This window comes from Ostrea edulis, chromosome 7, assembly GCF_947568905.1.
Source record: "Ostrea edulis chromosome 7, xbOstEdul1.1, whole genome shotgun sequence".
In the NCBI taxonomy this organism is placed as follows: domain Eukaryota; kingdom Metazoa; phylum Mollusca; class Bivalvia; order Ostreida; family Ostreidae; genus Ostrea; species Ostrea edulis.
The window spans coordinates 70849917-70871902 of NC_079170.1; the positions used below are offsets into that span (position 1 = coordinate 70849917).

The 21986-nt window shown below is 35.4% G+C and overlaps 1 protein-coding gene across 1 annotated transcript in view; it reads left to right on the forward strand.

The window, feature by feature from the left end:
* LOC125654202 (kinesin-like protein KIF28) overlaps positions 1-20970 on the forward strand; it is a 146765-nt gene extending 125795 nt beyond the window's left edge. The window contains exons 18-24 of the mRNA XM_048884039.2: positions 23-171; positions 1375-1470; positions 3525-3779; positions 5821-5898; positions 11255-11389; positions 17669-17779; positions 17907-20970. Of these exons, the coding sequence (XP_048739996.2) occupies positions 23-171; positions 1375-1470; positions 3525-3779; positions 5821-5898; positions 11255-11389; positions 17669-17779; positions 17907-18017 (935 nt within the window). The 3' untranslated portion in view covers positions 18018-20970. The remainder of the gene's footprint in view (positions 1-22; positions 172-1374; positions 1471-3524; positions 3780-5820; positions 5899-11254; positions 11390-17668; positions 17780-17906) is intronic.
* Positions 20971-21986: the final 1016 nt, after the last annotated feature.

Below are 21986 nucleotides of genomic sequence, written 5' to 3' on the forward strand. Positions count from 1 at the left end.
GGGTTATTGACCTCCTTTATAGATGAGTTAACTTTAAAGATGAAGGTTAAGAGGCGACAGGAAGATGTGGGAGAAGCTAACGCTAAGGCAGTAACGTTAGACAAACCCTTGAAGTTTGAACTCCAACTAACTAGCGCATATTTTCTAGGAATGAATGACCCATCAAGTGTGGTAAGTATTTACATTATGTTAAACAAATATATAGTTATCGGTCTAAGCGGAATAATCCGCAGTCAAAATCAACATGACAACAACCGAGCACATGTCATATGACAGACAGCATTTGGCCTAATAATAAGTCGTATTTGCAAATTAGAATAATAGAATTAGCGAAATGGTTTTTTTTTAATCTGCTTATTTGCCAGAAGTTTGCTTCGATCTAAAACTCTATCATACACAGAGCATGTCCTAGCGCATCGAATCAGTAATTATACACGTCTGAAGTTTCTTCTTAAATCAGAAGTGAAAATGTATTATTCAACTTTCATTCTTAAGAAAAACATATATTATCATAAAGAGTATTGATTCATACCTTAAAGCTGACATGAATTAATGAATATAGTATAATTCTATATGTCCGCCATATTTCTTTGCTAATCCGCCATATTAGTTGGATATTCTATTGTTATATGTATCAGGGTTCGCATGGTATATACGGGGACGAGTTGTGTTACGCTTCACTTCACATCAGTGTCTTCGATTTACCTGTGCGGGTAGCTTCGACAGGTAACACGTACATCTCCGATACTAATTTATAGGACACCAAGAAGAAATGAAATCACGTTTTGAAACACCATGCAGTGCTCAAAATTACAATAAACATATCGTACAGTAGTAAATCATTCTAAAAGCTTTGGATAAATAAATATAGAATGCCTTTCCTTTACGTGAATGTGGTACATTTGCAATAAATACGTCAAAACTATACAAAAATGCGGAGAAATATTTCATCTATTACCTAGATCTATTGATGAAATGGAATAAACAAAGGGTATAAAATAGATGTACTTCGGAGATGTGCACTGGTCGAGTCCACCTAGAAAAATCACTCAGATGTGAAATCACATTTGGGGTATATACGGGTAGAGTAAATTAGGCTACCTGAGAGAAATATGGCGGATAAGATGAGAAAGGTGTACGTATTTATTAATTCATGTCAGCTTTAAACTTGTTAAATTTGCTTCTCTATAATTCAGTGGAACGCAAATGACTATATAGTGAAAATCCATTTATGATATAGAATTACTTTTTCCGTAATTATTCAGATTTAATGAAATATAAGAAAATACAGTATATACTGTTGTATGAGGAATCGTGTAGCTTTCTAGCAATCTATATATTTTGTTTTCCTTTTGTTATATTTCACCACAAAAGGTAATAGTTAATGTGCTGAATAAAACCAACAAGTGTCGATACATCTGGACAGAGGATGAGTTTTTGGACGCACTAGCAACAATGAATGACGATAAGGTATGAATTATTATTTACGATAATTTTTCTATGATTGGATATGGAATAATCAAAATATATGACGTCAATATTAAACATACGTTTAGACGAGAAGTTTGTACATGTATCTGTATTGTGAGTGAAATGTTATATTCATAACCGTCATTTCAATTTTTAATCTGCATGTCTGTAAATCTGTTAGATAAATGATTATTTACTTGGAAATAACACTATACATTGAACGCATACCGTAATGTTGCTGCTATACAGTGGCTATAGATTCGCCTATTTGTATCAGCAGTTGGAAAAGGTCACTGTATGCGAGCAACGACAATTGTCAAATGCATAAACCTAATTTGCTAATGTTCGGTGAGATACTAGGACAGTTATTATATATACCATGAAAGGTGAAGAAAACAAACAGTGATCAATCTCATAAAACCTATAAGCAATACAAAATAGAGAGTTCCACACACATGGAACCCTAGATATGCAAGAGGTGGGATCAGGTGCCTAAGAGGAGTAAGCATCCCCTGTTGACTGGTCACACCCGCCGTGAGCCCCATATCCTTATCAGGTAAACGGAGTTATCCGCAGTCAAATCAGTGTGCCAAGAACGGCTTAACAATCGGTATGAAACACGTCAGACAGCATTTGACCCAATGCGAGGTTGTATTGACGAACTAGATCGTTATAACGACCATAGAATTTGCGAAATGCTGACTTCAATCGAGACTGTTGAAATCTCTGTACCATCAACTTGTTTGTCAGTAGCTTACCTCGATTTAGAAACGTCTCTACCATGTCTATATACATCATATATTTATAACATATATCTCTACTAATCTTGCTGGTTCATTTCATTTTGGTGCGGATATTTTTGAAAATAGCCTAAAATTTGACGATATCCGCCTTTTGAGGTCATATTACTACAATGCTAGGGAGTTTTGTACCTTCTTCCAGAATTGTTCAAATGAATATGACAACGCTTTATCACTGATTGCTTTTATATCGGCGTCTTATCATCTTGTTGCGCCGAGTCGATTTATTACATGTACACTGGGTCGAGGCATCTGCTGGTGGACTGTTAGTCCCCGAGGGTCCCTACAGACCAGTAGCTAAGTACTTCGTTACTAGCTTCAAAATACGGATGTATATTTAATTGCTGGGATAAAATTTAAAAAATTCATTTCAAAATTAAGAATTATCTCTTTCATGCATAATTCTTATCCTTGGACGAATTTGACTCCAGTTTTTGGCAGTATAGTTTTCCTTTTAGCTCTTACAAGTTTATTGTTATTTCGGATTTCCAAACTTTTGTCTTGAGCATCACTGAAGAGACATTATTTGTCGAAATGCGCATCTGGTGCATCAAAATTGGTACCGTATAAGTTTTACATGTACAGGAACTTTGGATAGTATTAATATAAGGTAATGTAATTGACTGATATAATTCAGATAACCGTAACGTCACTGCTATTTTTGATAAGAGGATTTCACTGTTGTGACTATCTAAACGTTAGCCACTGCAAGAAAGGACATTAATCATAGTTCATTAATTCTGATATCTTCCGTGTTGATAACAAACCAAAACGATACATTTTTCTATACTAAAATTCCTGATTTGAAACATTATATCAAGAATTTGATGATGCCTACTTTTCCTAGGCTCATGACCCCATTTCTGTTATATTGAGGGGTCCGTGTTTGCGAAGCTCATAATTTTTTATTCCTTATAGGATTTATGAGATTCATGACTGTTAGTTATCTTTACCTTTCTACGAGCTGTACATTTTCTAGGTTTTTGAAATAGTTGTTTCGAAAATAGTTTTTATGTTCTGTGATCGTAAATTGGTAGTATATATGCTTGACTTGTTTGTCTCTCTGAAACGTAATAACGTAGCCATGATGTTCTCATATATTGCAAGTCAGCCAGGGGTCTATGAAGAGAGAAAACATACTAATAACAGTTTCGTTTTAGTTATTTTTAAATAAGATTGTCTGATATGTTTTTGAAATGTTTAATCATATTTTTAAAAAAAACAATTCATATTCATTTCGATTTTACGTTACAGGGAACGGAAGACGATGATGACAATGAAACTCGCGTTGACCCCTTTGATATAGATTGCGACACGTGCTATACACCAATAGGAATAGCATTCATTGATGTACAGTCCTTGTCCTCTAATCAGAGCGTTCCAAAATGCGTCAAAGATGTTGCAGATTCGTCAGCGAAAATCATCGGGACAATCTCAATCTCATTTGACATTTGCTCTAAGAAATGGATTGTCCAAAATCGACCAAAGAAGCTTTCACCCGTAAATATAGTATGTGAAATTTATTTTGTATTACATTGTTTTTAAGAGTCTGTCTAGCAAAAACACAACACACTCATTTCTTCCTGATTGCCAAAGTGAATAATACCCCCGTGAAGCACTTCTTTTTAATTAAAGAGTTAAAACAGTAAATGCCAGATGATTGTTATCCCGTCTAGATACACACTCGGATAAAGATAATTATTAATGCTATTTACAAGAATTTGGATTTCTACAATTCTGTCTCTGCTTTAAGTTTTAATTATTGTTCAATATACATTTGTAACGTCAAAATGTAATTCCTCACGATAAAGTATAGACTAGCCTTTTTATATCATTGACGGTTGCTTCGTCAACAGCAATGGAAAAAGGAAATATTCATATCACCACTCTGATTCCTCACACAAGTACTCTGAAGTTCAAATAAAACATATTCTGGAGATCCTCATTGGCAGTATACTTTTAGGTTTTGGTGACCAGGTATTCAACACTCCGTTGGGCTTCCCAAGGACAAGAATTATATTATGAGATTGATCACTGTTCGTTATCTTCACCTTGCATGTTCCTTTGATATCTGACATGCTTTTATATTCTTATGAAGCAGAGTGTCTTCAAAAGTTTCTAATAAAAAGACAAATTCTCTTGATGTCTTATTTGGATATATCGACGTTTTATCTATTATCAATAACCATTTCCATTTATATGTCGATATATCCTGTGAACACGAGTTTAAAAAAAAAAGAGTCCTCCACATATGCTTTGTACTTTATATTTTATTGAAAATTAATATTAACAGAAAACTAACAGGTCAACGTTGTGAAAACGGGATTATTTCAGCTTCTACGTTGTCAACTTCCATGTCTATTAAAAAAATATTCCAACATCACCTACAGATGTTGTTCATGGCTCTCAACTCATTCAATACACAGGAGTTTGTTCTGAGTATAAACCGTTCTTAATCGAGGCAGGTTACTGACAAACAAGTTGATGTTACAGGGATTTCAACATTCTCGTTTCAAGTCAGCATTTCACAAATTTTATTGTCGTTTTAATCATATAGTTTCCCAGAACAACATATGCTGTCTGAAATGTTTCATAACAATTCTTAGGTCATTCTTGGCACACTGATTTTAATTACGGATTACTCCGTTTACCTGATCAAGACGTAGGGCTCACGGCGGGTGTGACTGGTCGACAGGGGATGCTTATCCCTCCTACGCACCTGATCCCACCTCTATTAGGTCCAGGAATCCGTGTTTGCTCAACTGTTTTTCTATATTCCTTATCGGAGTTATGAGAATGATAACTGTTCGTTATCTTTCATTTAAACTAGTGTCTTGTTTGATTTCTACATACACTAGGTATATATGAAGACGAGTACACCTACAGACTGAAGCACCTGTGCACAGAATCAGAGTGATGTGTAACAAAGCAAAATTTTAGGTGACATAACTAGATGTGAATATTTCCGTTTTCCAATTTTGGGTTAGGGTTATATAACAAAATAACAAGGCTCGTAACTCAGTCTACTCCTCTCTGTGCCCCATAAGAGATATTTGTCGATTGAAACTTATTTACACTGCTTTCCTGTTGGTTTCAGAATCCCCTTCACTCTCGGTAATTCTTCTTTTATGATTAAAATCCTCTAATAACAGCTGTCTATACGTTGTAAATATGTATTACTTTTTTCGGTCGAGGGTAATCTTATTCAAATCTTTATCCTCGGCGCTTACGGCATTTGAGCAATGAGGGATCTTTATCGTGCTACATCTGCTATGACAAGGGTCCTCGGCTTGAGCGGTCTCATCCGAAGGATCACCCCATTTTCTTGCCTCTTACGACAAGCAAGGAATATTGAAGACACATTCTAACCCAGATCTCAAACGGGGTAGATTCATTATCCCTTCAATTCATTATGAATTCTTACTATTATGCAAATGAGCTCTTATTAAAAATAGATGCAGAGTTGGGCAATGTTAGTATGGTAATATGACCTTAACCCAAATGAAGTAAATCATAATTTATGTTATATGTTTTTCAATTCCTCATTTAGATGAACACATCCATGTTCCTGAAGATTTGCATCAATCAGATTAAATTCGTGGAAAATATTGGAGAAGGCTATACAAAGGTATAAATCTTTAGATAAAACTATCTAAATAAATTGTAAATTTCCTTTAGTTTTGAGATTCCTTTAATCCGTGATTATCTGTAGGACATAATATACATATATTTATTTATCTATCTCTATATCCATATATATATCTAGTGCATAAACAAGCCAAGATACGAGGTCAAATGGATGTTTATGAACCGAAATACAAATAAAATACTCCTAACTACACAGTACTAGTATATGTAAAAACGCCTTAAAATGATAGTATATGTCATTCTAACATGTTGTAGTTCATAGGGACAGACTGTGATTTATGATAAGCCAAAATACAAACAAATATAGCGATAAACTGGCGGTTACACAGTTACAATTGATAACCTGATAATTTTCATAAACTTTCTTACTTACAAACACATTCATAAGTTAAATATTGTACCATTAACTTGATATAAAAGTCAACAGTACTAATACCAAGCCATATTTTACAACATACCAATCGCGCAAGTAAAGAAATGTCATGTATCAAACTACTAAAATACTCAATGAAACGCATGTCTACATGAGTGCATGATCTTGCTGGAGTAAAAGTACACATGTTTAGAAAGTAATTGTAAAACAACTGACTCTTTATTGATATCTAAATGGCTGCAAAATCCAACATAGGTCTACAAAGGTTATATCAAAACAGAGAATAGACGATTGATTGATTGTATCTTGTTTAACGTCCCTCTCGAAAATCTTTCACTCATATGGAGACGTCACCACTGCTGGTGAACGGCAGCAAAATTTAGGCCTATCCTATGTGTTTATGGCCATTGACCATGGAGGGATCTTTATCGTGCCACATCTGCTGTACCACGGGACCTCGGATTCTGCGGTCTCGCCCGAAGGACCGCCCCATTTAGTCGCCTCTTACGACAAGCAAGGGGTACTGAGAACCTATTCTAGTCCGGATAACAACACGGGACCTGAATAGACGATAATGCAAAAGGAAAGCAAATCAAGTACAATGACAGATATATATTTTATTTGATCACGGCGGGTGTGACCAGTCGACAGGGGATGCTTACTCCTCCTAGGCACTTGATCCCACCCCTGGTGTATCCAGGGCTCCGTGTTTGCCCAACCATCTATTTTGTATTGCTTATGGGAATTGTGAGATGATCACTGTTCGTGATCTTCACTTTCCATACACTTTATCTGTATTTATCAAATAATAATCCAAGTATGGAGTTAGCTTAACTAAACATCTTGTGACATTTTGATATAATTGACGTAAAACAAAATATAAACAGATTGATAAAAAATAATGCGGATTGACAATGAGGTACATAATAGAAAAGTTGAAATGTGGAAAAGTTAGTACATGGCGAATTAATATTAACATTATCACCTGCATATGGTGTTTATATATCTCAACTGATTCGATATGCAAGAGCTTGTTCTGGGTATAGTCAGTTTTTAAATCGAGGTAAGCTACTGACAAACAAGTTGATGGTACAGAGATTTCAACAGTCTTGATTGAAGTCAGCATTTTGCAAATTCTATGGTCGTAATAACAATCTAGTTCGTCAATACAACCTCGCATTGGGTCAAATGCTGTCTGACGTGTTTCATACCGATTGTTAAGCCGTTCTTGGCACACTGATTTGATTGCGGATAACTCCGTTTATCTTATCAGGATATGGGGCTCACGGCGGGTGTGACCGGTCAACAGGGGATGCTTACTCCTCCTAGGCACCTGATCCCACCTCTGGTGTGTCCAGGGGTCCGTGTTTGCCCAACTATCTATTTTGTATTGCTTGTAGGAGTTATGAGATTGATCACTGTTCGTTATCTTCACCTTGCATCGAGCAAATCCTGATAATATTATCTTAGTGAAACTTTAAAACAATCTGTTTTAATCTTTAAAGATTTCTTACACTCCTATATTAAATTCTTTTACGCAAAACACGTTTCTCGATTTTAGATCCGTTAGCAGAGACAAAATAAGTTTTGTACAGTACTGTATTTGTGATTTGGTGTATCATTGAACATCTTCAAACCGTTATTTGTGAATAATTGATAATTGGAGGTCAATGGGTTGATATATAGAATGGAATTTTACGTTAGTTGTTCAAGGCCGTTTAGAGCTAAAGTTTTGCATTGTACAAAGATCATTCAAACTATACTCAAAATTTGATAAGGATCACTAGGTTATATGTGTGTAATTTACCACTAACATAAACAAGACATAAATTTGACTCAGAAACGTGTTTACTCAGGTTATGAATGAAAATTCATGAACGGCATGAAATTTTATCAATACAGAATGCTTGAAATCTGATAACAACACCAAAAGGCATTTCATTACAAAAAGTTAACATCAAACCAGAAAAAGAATTACAGTTTTTGGGGATAGTCCATCATTACACTTAGTCAATGAAGTGTCAATACCGGGTATGGCCTCCCCTTGCATCAATGACGGCTTGACAACGTCGAGCCATACTGTCAATAAGCACCCGGATGTTTCCAATGGGAAGGTTGTTCCACTCTTCCACGAGGGCGTTTCCGAGCTCTGCCAAAGTCGTGGGTTGTGCTCTACGGCGTAAAAGGGCAACCTGCAGCATGTTCCATACATGCTCAATCGGGTTCAAGTCCGGCGAGCGCGCTGGCCAGTCCATACGGACAATTGTCTCCTGCTGAAGGTACTGCTCCACCACCTTGGCGCAATGAGGACGGGCGTTATCATCCATCAGGATGAACTCAGAGCCAACAGCACCAGCGTAGGGTCTAACGTAAACATCGAGGATCTCATCGCGGTACCGCACCCCCGTCATTGTTCCTTTCTCCAGGACATGAAGATCTGTTCTTCCATTCCTGCTGATTCCACCCCAGACCATGATGGAACAACAACCATAACGGTCATGTTCACTGATGTTGACATCATGGAAACGTTCACGTTGTCGTCGCCACACTCTGTGCCTTTTGTCTGTAAAGTCCAAACAATACCTGGACTCATCGGTGAACAGAACTTGAACCCAATCGTTCTGTGTCCAAGTGACATGATCCTCAGCCCAGTCCAATCGCTCCCGCCGGTGTCGAAGAGTCAGAGGGACTCGAACACATGCCCTTCTCGAGTTGAGACCTGCATTGTGAAGCCGATTCCGTATCGTTTGAGTGGACACATTCACCCCCGAGGTGTTCAGGAGGTCGTTACGTAGGCTGGTTGCTGTCCAGAAGGGATGGCGTCGTGCCTGAAGAGCCACAAAATGGTCTTGACGTTGGGTTGTCGACCTCTGACGACCACCCCCATGTCGGTGTGCTGCTGTACCAAAAGTTTGCTGTCGGTTCCAAGCCCTGTTTACAACGCTCTGGCTGACGTTTAGTGCATTTGCAACGTCACGTTGTGAATAGCCAGCGTCAAGCATTCCAATACATCTGCCCAGTTGTTCTGTCGTCAGGCGACGCCTTACACTTTGAGGGGGCATTGTGTTGATAAACGTAGTGTAAACACTCAAGTGAGTTTGAAATTTTAGAAAGAATCAGACACCGATGCCTGAGTGAAAATCGTGCAATGGTAGCAAAAGCATAAAATGTGATGAGAAATGCATTTCCCATGGCATGAAATGCACGTGCAAGTTTATTGAAGACGTTTTTGATTTCACTTGGACACAATATTGCCAGTTATGCAGTTATTAATTTTTTAAACAGAAAAATATCTATGATCCTTATCAAATTTTTAGTAGTATATAATGCAACTTGTTGAATAAAACAGAAAATACTCCCCATTTACTTTTACACACGTCTCAAGTCTTTTTATCCAAAACTGGAAGGCGTCAGCATACTCATTCTGTGGATACCAAAAACACTGATGAACAGCACTTCAAAGGGCCGATCTAGAGTTATGCCGTCTTCCAGATTACATTTCCTTTAGATTAGGACAGAGAAAAGTGTCGCATGGACTCAGGTCCGGCGAATATGGCGGGTGTTGTGACTCTACAACTCTTTCTCCCCTTAGAAACTGCTTTACATTTCTGTGTTTGTGCGCGGTAGTGTTGTCATCCAACAGATAAATTCCATGAAGATATGTCTTTGGAAGTCTTTTACAGAAAACTTGTTTCACTCTGTTCAATACCCTGTTCTTATAAAACAAACCATTAACAGTCCTTCCTTTAAGTGTAGGAAATTGAACAATTCCACCTCTAGAATTAACGAAAATACTGTACAAAACCTTTTTGGAACTCTGACATCTCCTTGCAATTATTGGCCTTCCTCTGCCTCTTTGAATCACATTCTATTATCCACCTTTCTTGGAGACTTAAAATGATAAATCCAAGTCTCATTACCTGTTATGATAATAGATAGATTTCTTTTGTCATAGTTCTTAAACGATTTAAGGAGTTCTTTTGTCATTTTAACTATTGTTTTCTTTTGTTCTTCAGTTAGCAAATGGGGTACCCACTTGGCTGAAACTTTCCTCGAGTTCTTTTGTTAAAACTTTATGTACAGTTCCCGTTGATATCTGGAGGGCCTTTTACTGTGTACCTTGCACCCTCTGTCAACGTAGCATCAATGTTTCTCTGGATCATCACAGATTTTGTCGTCCTGTGCGTGTTCGATTTTCTAGATTTGTTTCTCCGTGTGTGAATTTCTTCAAACGGTACTGTGTGAAATTACAGCCTTCCCATACATAGCAAGCATCTCCTTGTAGGTGTTTTAAGGATGTCCCTAGCAATACACAGCTTCTTATATAAGCTCGCATTTCCATTTTCGTCTGAGGGGCCATCTTTGAACTAAACTCCCTCAGTGTATTGACTATGCCGTCTTTGAAATACAAGAACTTTATGAATACTAAAGCAAAATGCCTGCGTCTATCAACAGGTCAGAAGAATGAATGGACTGTGAAAAGAAAAACTTTTCTACATATATGTACATTTAATGGAAAGCCGTAGGTTGCACCATTTAATGAATGACCCTTATATTTTGTCGACATCCACCATGCTTACAATACCTAGCATATTACTAGACTTAGTCACACAAACTAAGCATTCTACCTAGCTACCGGGACTTCCATTGGGGACAAAAAACCTAGAATTTATTCCAAACGAGATTTATGATATTTTAGAATTGTTGAACAATGCATAATGCAAACCAGAATAGTGGATAAGCAGAATGATATGGTCTTTATGCTAATGAATCGCCTTCCGATAATAAATACATTTATTAGCGCATCTTTACAGTACCATAGATCCACGATAATCATGTGAATCGCTTGATAGATGTTTGATTCGATTTCTTTCTATCTAACATATTCCTGACTTCATATTTAGTTGGTAACTCAGGTCAGCATTCTGAAAGCATCGATCGTTTATTCAAGTTTGTTTTATAGATCAAGTGTTCATTTGACTTACCAAGCGAGGAGGACGACGGGAATACGAGACGCATGGAAACGAAAGAGTCCAATGGGGAGCTACCTATATTTAACTTCGAGAAAAAGTGGGAAATTCCATCGGTGAACGAAAAGGTACATTCAATGATCCCCTGTCTGCGACTGAATATCTTAATTAATATTCAGTATCTATAAAACTGTATAAGTCCCTGGAACATATTGAATTGTCTGTGACATTGGTCATATAGGTGCTTTCATATTTATATATATATATATATATATATATATATATATATATATATATAAAGCACAAACAAACAATTATAACACCCAACCTTACGACGTTTACCCCGAGGATCTAAACGATACATGTGATAATCAATTAATTAATATGTAAAGCACTAAATAATCACAGCTAGGTACTGAAAATCCCCCCAGCCCGGGATCGAACCAGCGACCTACGGCACCCACCGCCTAGCAAGACTGTCAAACCAGTGCGTCAGTCCACTCGGCCACAACGACTTCCCTAGAACTTTCCACCTAGTATATATATATATATATATATATATATATATATATATATATATATATATATATATATATATATTAATGATCAAATGGAGTTCAATTACATATCATTTATTTATTTCTAGAAGATTATATTTATTTATATATCTATCTATCTATTTATCTATCTATCTATCTACCTATATATATATATAGATAGATAGATAGATACATAGATAAATATATATATATATATATATATATATATATATATATATATATATATATATATACTAGATGAAACCACGCACAAACGCGGGATATTCACAATTGCAAGAAGAAAGGACTTGTTTAATGTGTTTGAATTGTTGCGCACATGAATTGAATGAATGATATATTTAATTCAAATGAATTTAAGAATATATTATTTAATAATTGTGTGCATTAATTATGTTATATCTATTGATATCATATACAGTAAATAAAACTTGATTATTAGGAAGTCATTTTGAACCCCAAATTAAATATTGCGTATGCAACATAAATGATGCCTCTCCATACTGAAAAATAGATGATGATCTTACGAATACATTTGTAATCTGTAATACCGAATAGTTGAGCCCAAGACAAATTGAGCGGTCGTTCTTGATTTTAAAATTTGAAACTAAGTATTGCAAATGCGTTTATAGTGGTAGTTTTTGTCCAGTGCGACAATTTCAGGGCAACATTATAAATACACTTTGTTTATAACTTTTCATCAATCGCAATAATCGAAAATATAATGCACCGTGTGAATGACATTGGACATTGTAATGTAGTGTACAGCCTAATTTCGGTAAAATGTTTTAACTTTAAAGTTATAAGGTGCAAACTTCCCAGAACATCCCCGAAACATTCGATATCTGACATATATACTGGACAGTTTTTGACTTATTACTTACTTTCAAGATCTGAGTAATCGCAAAACATCTTCAACCAAAATAAAAACTTTTTTTTTATATTTATCCATGTGCTTGTACTTATCATTAACTGTTAATAAATTAGTGCAAAAAGTCGTAACATTGACTTTTATAGTCACGGAAAAAAATTAATAACATTGAAAATATGAGATGGATATCATATTGAAATATTCATGTAGCAATATTTTATTATCATCTGCATATTGTTTTTACCTCTCAATTGATTCAATATGAAAGAGCATGTTCTGTATATGAACAGTTTTCAAATCGAGACAGGCTACTGAAAAACACGTTGGTGTTACGGAGGGGGGGGGGGTCAACCGTCTCGTTTAAAGCCAGAACTTTGCAAATTCTGTGGTCGTTCTCAGGATCTAGTTTCAATTGTCAATTTCACCTGTCATTGCGTCAAAGGCTGTCTGACGTGTTTCATACCAATTGTTGGGCCTTTCTTAGCACACTGATTCTGACTACGTATTACTCCGTTTCTTGATCAAAATACAGGGTTCACAATAGGTGTTACCTGTCAACAGGGGATGTTTACTCCTCCCAGGCACCTGATCCCACCTCTTTTATATCCGTGTTTGCCCAACTCTCTCTTTCTATTCCTGATAGGAGTTATGATTCATTTATATTATATTGATTAACGTCCGTTCCCCATGAATTTTTCACTCATATGGAGACGCCACCATTGCTGGTGAGAGGCTGTAAATTCCATGCTTATAATCGGTACTTACGGTCTTTAATGTGCCTTTAACGTGCCACATCTGCTGTGACACGGGACCTCGGATTTTGTGGTCTCATCTGAAGGAGGGTCCCATTTAGTCGCCTCTTACGACAAGCAAGGGGTACTGATGACCCATTGTAACCCGTATCCCCACGGGATTTGTATAAGATTGATTACTGTTCATTATCTTGACATTTTCATCACCAAGATTGTTAAATATTGAGATTTGCCTTCATAGCACAACACTTGAAATATGCTTATACTCAGGGGCGTCAGTGAGTATTTAACATTGAGGAGGCGAACTGAATCAAGGATGGGGTGCTTGATAAACGTGTTTTGAGTTCAATTCTGATTTTCATCATAATCTTCATATCTTGCTCCATTCTTTTAATGTCTTCAAGACAGTATCTGATAATGAAGCGAAGCTGTTATACTTGTAAGGCAGATCTTTTATCCTAATTTGAATATTAAAACACAGAGGCTTCTTATCCATTTTGTTCTCAATTTATGTATAGCAATGGATGACTCGAAAATGTGACATCGGTTATAAACAAAACACAAAATCACCTGAATTCCAAGAAACAGATTTAATTCCTTTCTTTAAAGGAGACCAACGATATGACACATCGATAAATTTCCAGTTTGCTTGATCGGCGACAATGCAGACAGCCTGAATTGTTTTCATCTATAAAACACAAAACATTAAATATGAAAGGATATGAGAACGTTGGATTTGTTTTAGGAGATGTTTAACTTCCTTTGGATAGGGAGATTCAATATGTTTCTTGAATCTAAGGTGATTTTGAGTTTTGTTTACAACCGACGTTAGATATTTATATATAGATTGAAAACAAAATGGATAAAAAGCCCCTGTGATAAAAATGATCTATAAATTTCACAAATATCGCCTTTAGTGTAATTAATGTATATGAAGCGATGATTCCAATTCATGTGATACGTTACGATTTGTTTCCTTTAAATATCATAGAGTTGATAATGAATACATATTATATTTTGATATAGTTACCTCGTGACAATGTACCCATGCATATGTTTAAACTACGAGGGATTGAATTCTGGATTCTTCTTGCCAAAATAACGTTTAGGAAATTTATAATTCGCAGGTTAATTTTGATACTTATTAATCACTTCATTTTTGACATTGAAATGCAGGAATATGTGTGATCGCCCAAGGTAAAAGAAATTTCAACTAGTTATTTTTGAGTGATTTTAACTAATTTTCGATATCTTCCTTTAATTCATATGTTTATACATCGTAATATTTTTCGATAATAGTATAATGATATACAAGGTTAAATCATCGGTCGGACAAACTTATGACCTGTATATCGCTTCAATTTAGTAAAGTATTGAAATGACCAGTCAAACAATGAACGATATGTAGCGAACCTGCACGTACAGCAATAAAGCATACTTAATAGAGGGTGAAGCCCTCTCACGGTCCAAACGGCCGTGGGAGCGGAGCTTTCCCTATAGCTAACGCAAATCAATAACAGGACCAGAAATATTCCGAAATATTAGCACCTAACGTATGAGGACAGAGCTCAATTAAAACATTCTAACTTTAGACATTTTTGATTCGCCTATTCATTGAACGCGGGAAACGCTAATGAGTGATTTGTTAGCAAAATTGGTACCGTTTGACTTTTACATTAAGTGCATTTCCAACAGTGAAATGCTTAAATTTATCCATCGAATAGAATTTATTTTCACTGTGAAAATAACAACCGGGACGACTTAATTGCCGCAATATGTATCTTCGATACAAAAGATCACCTTCATTTCACTTCATATGAAAGGCGAAGATAAGGAACAGTGATTTATTGGCTTTTCATGTTTTAACTTTGAACTTAATTTTCACTTGGGGTCGGGGGTTAGAGAATAAAATGCATCATGTCTTGCAAAATATCTTAAAACTACAACAGTTACTGGTGTAAATTTTGGTCCATGTCTTGGGAACATAAAAGGGTTTATTTGTACAGGTTGACAGAACTCCGGACTTTTTTCATATCCGGAGTTAAATGTCGAACTCTTTACAGTAAATAAAATTTTATAATACCTCTAAAACGTCATTGTTATTTCGGATTTCAAACATTTCGGTTGAGCATCACTGAAGAGACATTATTTGTCGAAATGCGCATCTGGTGCATCAAGATTGGTACCGTATAAGTTTTTCATTATTAGGAAGTCACTTGGGGCTCTAAATTAAATGTTACTTGTGGTGGTTTTTGTCCAGTGCCACAATTTAAGGGGACAATTCTGGATACATCTTCGAGCCATTCTTGTGCATTTTCTTTAGCAAATAATAGGTGGTGACTCTTCAAACATTCCACATTCAAAAGACAAAGTTGTTGATTTTTTATGAGACTTAAAACATATCATTGTTATGACCATGATCCCCATGCATGCATCTAAATTTTTGGTACTTTACATTGGTGAAAAGTTCGTACTAGAATATATAAAAATCAAACAATCAAAGCCTGTTAGAAATCTTATCCATTTTTTAAATCCTTCTTTTGACAAAATCACAGGGGCTAAGCCCGTTTTGGGCCCGAACTCTGTGATACCATAAATATAGAAAGGGGTCTAACTCTGACACAGATAAAAAAAAACTAACCACTCGCTTCAAATGCCTAAAAAATCTTAAACTAGGTAAGCTATGCGTAATTTGTTGTTTTCCTTGCATATATTAATGTTTTAACTACTTGCATGCCACATTTCAAGTCACTGGTTCTTACAATAACAAAGATATACGTCATCGTTCTTTCGATTTCACTTGTTTATTTTTACTAGGACATTTACCGAGCCAGGTCACGGAGTCGTTTCTCGTCTATGACAGCAGCGAAATTCAGACTAGTATGGAAGATTTCGGACGTGTCAATTAAAATTTCACATCAATTATACGCTACTTACTTCCTCATATTTTAATAATTTTCTTCTTGTAGACGTTACACGACTTATTTTTCCTCAGCAGCATCAACTGTTGACAAGAGCTGCCGTTTAATTATTCTTATGATATTGTCCATAGAGAAGGAAATTGAACATTATTTCTTGGCTGTTTTAATTTTTTGTTTTTGTTTATTCTATTTCATTTAGATTATTATTACCATTTTCCTCTTCTTTAAAGTTTTAGACATTTCGGGTATTAAGTGTTTTCATTAAAATGGCAGATCTTATCAACTCAACAGTTGATGCTGCTGAAGAGAGATAAGTCATGTAACGTCTACACGAAGAACAAATTACGCATAGCTTGCCTAGTTTAAGATTTGTTAGGCATATGAAGCGAGTGGTTAGTTTTTTTTATCTGTGTCAGAATGTTTGGATCAGTTTTAAGGTATTTGAGATTTTAAGCCTATCGGGTATTTAGTGCTTTCATTGAAACATGCCGGGAGGTGAAATTGACAGATTCTGTCAGAATAAGACGAAAACGGGACGTAAGGAAACGATACTATTAGGTATTCTCTCAAGCAATAGCCCTATGTTTGTTTTCCTGAAATTTGCATCCGATATATTAGTTTGTACCGATATGTGTTAATTGGTGCATACTTGAGTAGTTGAGAATAACGTCAGCTACAGCTTCTGCATTGCTTTTATGTCGGCTAATCGTGTGAGAGCTGTCTTTTGCGTTTTATATAGTAAGTATTGTACTTACTATAGCTTTTATATTTAAACTTATTTTCTATCTACATGTCTTACGGTTAATTAATGAATAAATCCACAAAATGACGAAACAATTCGGTATTTTAATCGAGATAACTTGAATTTTATAATCGGAGCGCGCACAAGGAATTCAGAGGAGTAGGTTTCAAATAGAAGAAACCATACAATTTAAACGTATGTTCATATTATAATGTGGTCAGAGAAAGAAATTAGAAAATTAATCACATCGCATGGGGCCTATAATTGCACATCATACAAGCTTTATTTGAAATGACTCTCAAATTATTTGTCAGTATCCTCCATCGATCTCAAAACTAATCATACGCAGAACAAGCTCTTGTGTATTAAATTAGTTAAGAGATATAACACCATACACGGGTGATACTGGAATATTGCTACATAAATATGGGAAATTGACGATGGAGAAGCTGAAGCCATCTCGTTTGCCATAAAGTTGAGTTGTTAGTTTACCATTAACATCTATATTCAATGAAATGTTTTGATGTTACATTATAAAGTAGTTCACGTGCGATGTACTTGTAGCACCTGGAATTCTTCAATGACACGCCAATTGTCAGGGTATGGGGGATTCCAAAACCGGTTCCTGGATCACACAATCCTCGCGGGAATATACGAGAAGTAACAGAATTATTGGTGAGTAGTATCACATTTCATGAAAACACTGCTACTCTTGCTAGTAATTCTTTGCATTTTCGAAAAACCTCACCTTTAGACGTGAGTACAGGTTAAGGTATCCACTTATTTTGCACTATCATTACAGAGAGAAAAGGAAGAAATAATCAAAGGTCTGAAGGGGGAGAGAAATAAATTGAGAGAGGAAAAAGATGAACTGACGAAGGCAGTTCAACGACAACGCACCACCACAAACTAAATAAAAAACGATAAGATTAACTTGATTCCTTGTGAAACGAACGTTATTAGAGCTAAATTTTACATGCATGTTTTAAAACAGATGTACTTGTAGATATTCCTGAAAGAAATGTGCCGTTTACTATATGTACATGTACCTACAGTTTACTATATCTAACTACAGTTAAGAAATAAGATAACATTTTTGAGTGTTATTGGGACATGACATAAAGTTCGTACATAATCAAATCTACTATATAACGCACTTCGGGCGTTCAGGGATTTAGATCACTTGACCAACTTCATGTCATTTAAACAAAAAAATGCTGTCTTTGTTGTTTCATTGGGTGATGAAGGTAGCAGGCATTGCTGAAAAAAATCATAACTCGCGTAAGTGGGATATATGAATTCTATAGAGAGTAGTTGGTTTTTTACTGGGCTGTAAGTCTGCATTATGAATCACCCGATGAATCAACAAAGAAAGACATTTTATGGGATTATATTATTATGCAATTTTTAAAAATATATTAGCTAAATTTAAGCAATAAAATACCGTATGGTTGACCCATTCGTTACGTTAAACGGAACAGCGAATGCACACTTTGACCTTGATTACGCTTCATGTTAGGTACAAATTATGCAGATAGGTTGTACTAAAAATCCGGATCGAACCAGTGTGCACCAAACATGTATTCATTGTCGCACAGGAGAGCAATGTCAATTTCTAAAGAAATATAAGAGAAAAGGTTCAGTGAATGTAAATATAGCCTAATAGCACTCAAAATTATATTTGTATTCATTTGTGATTTGTGTTCTTACCGGACTTGAACTATATTTATGCAACAGATGACCCACCACCGTATATAGCGTCACACTATAATTGATTATTATTATTGATCATTCCGAAATAAATCACAAAAAATTCACATAAGTGAGTGCTTGTATCAGTCTTTCGGCGGTAAAACCATACTTCATAAGAGGTGTTTTAACGAGTCATTAAATACAAAATTAGTGTAATGAGCTACCTTAATTAAACAAATTGACTTGATTTCTGATGTTGGGTTAAAAGTTATTTTTGTTCGAACCCTAATTTCTAAATGTGTCGTTTTTCGGTGGAGTGTGATATTTGTTTATGTAATTTATGTCTCTTGGTAAAGATGCGGGCGGGTTAAAAAAAAAAACGTACCCCGTGTCACAGCAGATGTGGCATGATAAAGGTCCCTCCCTCTTTATATGCCATAATCGCTTACCATAGACTTAAAAGTTGCAATGGTGACGTCTTCATATGAGTGAAAAATTCTTGAGAGGGACGTTCAACAACATACAATCAATCAATCATGTATTGTGTTAAATCATCATTTTCAACATTGCATACCTACTTCTGAAACGCAAACGAAGTGTTTGAGGTAAGTACGGGTTTCTGAAATTCGGGGACAACTTTTATTGATTAAGATATATCTACGACACTGTATGCAATATGATGTTTGCAGAAAAAGTGTGTATTTTATGAGAAAATCAATATCATACTCAGTGCAAACTGATTCATTAAAACACCTCCTATGAAGTGTCACAATTTGTACATAGTCACTTATTTTGTCCCTAATTGTGCTTCATAACCTGTATGAGAGTGTAACTATATTTAGGCGAGAGTGAGGTCACGTGTTTTGTAAAACCAGTTCTAAAGGGTGTGTTAGTTCAGCACGAGTTGTCGAGAAGATGTGTCCTTCAAACAATAGCACTTAAGCCATCTCTGTGTGGACCTGTGTGGTCATATAAATGACCTGTGTGGTCATAGAACTGTTCTGTGTGGTGGTACTGTTCTGTGTGTTGGTGGTGCCGTTTATTCTGTACGTGTTGTTATAGAACTGTCCTGTGTGGTGGTGTTATTCTGGGTGTTGATGGTGCCGTTTTTGCTGTGTGAAATCCTGTGTTTTTGCGATAATTAACTCAGTGTAAATATTCTGTATATATATGCACAATTACATATATTCTTTTCGTTAATCTAATGATGTTATACAGTTAAGATGCATTTGTATATGTAGAAATCCCGACTATAACCCGACCATGAACGATTATTATAGGTGACCTCTGATCTGTACTCCTTGAGGCGATTCACGTAATCCATGTACTGGTTTTGTCTACTGGTACTGCATGTGAGTGTTTCTGTACTACTAGCATTGCCAAACTCTACTTTTACTACAGGTACCAGCGTATTATACCTCGATGAGGCACAATGAGAAATCTCTGAAATGCGAGTTACAACTATGTATATCAAGTGGTGACATAAACAACATGTGCAAGTATCCTTACCATGTGTGCGCATCGCATGGTGAACCAATGAACCATTGAACGTTCCATTTACTGTTCGTTATCTTCACCTTGCATTTACCTGTATATTGGTCGCGGTTTTCATGAAATAGACTGTCTATCTTAAAGCGAAGTACATTGTTTTATTCTCATATGTAATTTGAGTGTGTGAGTTTTGAGTGCTATTCAGCGTGTAGAGTGCGAATGGTTTTGTTTGTGTCCTTTCTGTGTGAATGTAAAACTTATACGGTACCAATTTTGATGCACCAGATGCCCATTTCGACAAATAATGTCTCTTCAGTGATGCTCAACCGAAATGTTTGAAATCCGAAATAACTATGAAGTTTTAGAGCTAAATATAGCCAAAAACAGCGTGCCAAAAAAGTGGAGCCAAATTCGTCCAACGATAAGAGCTATGCATGAGGGAGATAATCCTTAATTTTGAAATGAATTTCTAAATTTTATAACAGCAATTAAATGTGCATCCGTATTTTCAAGCTAGTAACGAAGTACTTAGGTACTGGGCTGTAGAGACCTTCGGGGACTAACTGTCCACCAGCAGAGGCCTCGACCCAGGGGTCATAATGTAAAACTTATACGGTACCAATTTTGATGCACCAAATAAAGTTATTTCTTCTTTGTGTTTCTTTTCCATATGTCAAAGTTCAGTTTGAAAACGAGGAGTTTTTCCCATCTCGAGTCAAAATTGTGACATGAAGTATAATTTTACTGCCGAACGAGTGATACAAGCTCTCAAGTATTTTATATATGAATTTTTTTCTGATTTATTTCAGAATGATTAAAAGGGCACTTTGTTTGCAAATAAGATGTTCTAGAGTCGAAATGTCGCTGTGAGTTGATGCATAATATGAATATCTAACAACACATGCCTAAACGACTCAGATAGACGTTCTGATTGTTTAAATAAAAACATATTTATGAAAACTGAAAACGTTATTTGCGAATATTTTTCAAATCTCCGGATAAAATCTTTTTAAAATATGTCAATTACAAAAAAAATAGATCAGGGAAATATATCTTAATTAAGAAATATTACGATTTTTCAAATTTGAACTAAGCCCGATTAGAATTATAAAAAAAAAAGTAGTCAAAAAGAACATTGTAATCAGAAAACTACATCCCCTTCATGTAAAATGGTTTACAAATCAAACAAATGTATAAAGGAAACTAATGTCTTGATAAAAATTGCATACAATTAACAACAATATGATTAATTTAGTATTTTCAAATCAATTTTCATTGGGATCGGTACTTTTTTCTCTTATCTGAATACAGTGATATTATCTGAAATTTGGTCATTTCGTTTCAATTTTTTAAAAGATATATTTCTTCGATATATCTCTTTTCTAAATGACATGATATTTTTTTTTTAAATAATTCAAAAGATATCAACAAATAACGTTTTCAATTTTCATAAATATGTTTTCTAAAAAACAGTACGTTTATATTTGAGTCTTTTAGGCATGTTTTATTAGATATTCATATCATGCACCAAATCACAGCGAAATTTGAACTCTAGAATTTCTTCATTGCAAACAAAACACATTATTTATCATTCTGAGAAAAATCACAAAAAATTCGTATGAAATAATTGAGACCTTGCATCACTCTTTCGATGATGAAACCATACTTCATAAGATTATAAATAAAATTTTGGTGTAAT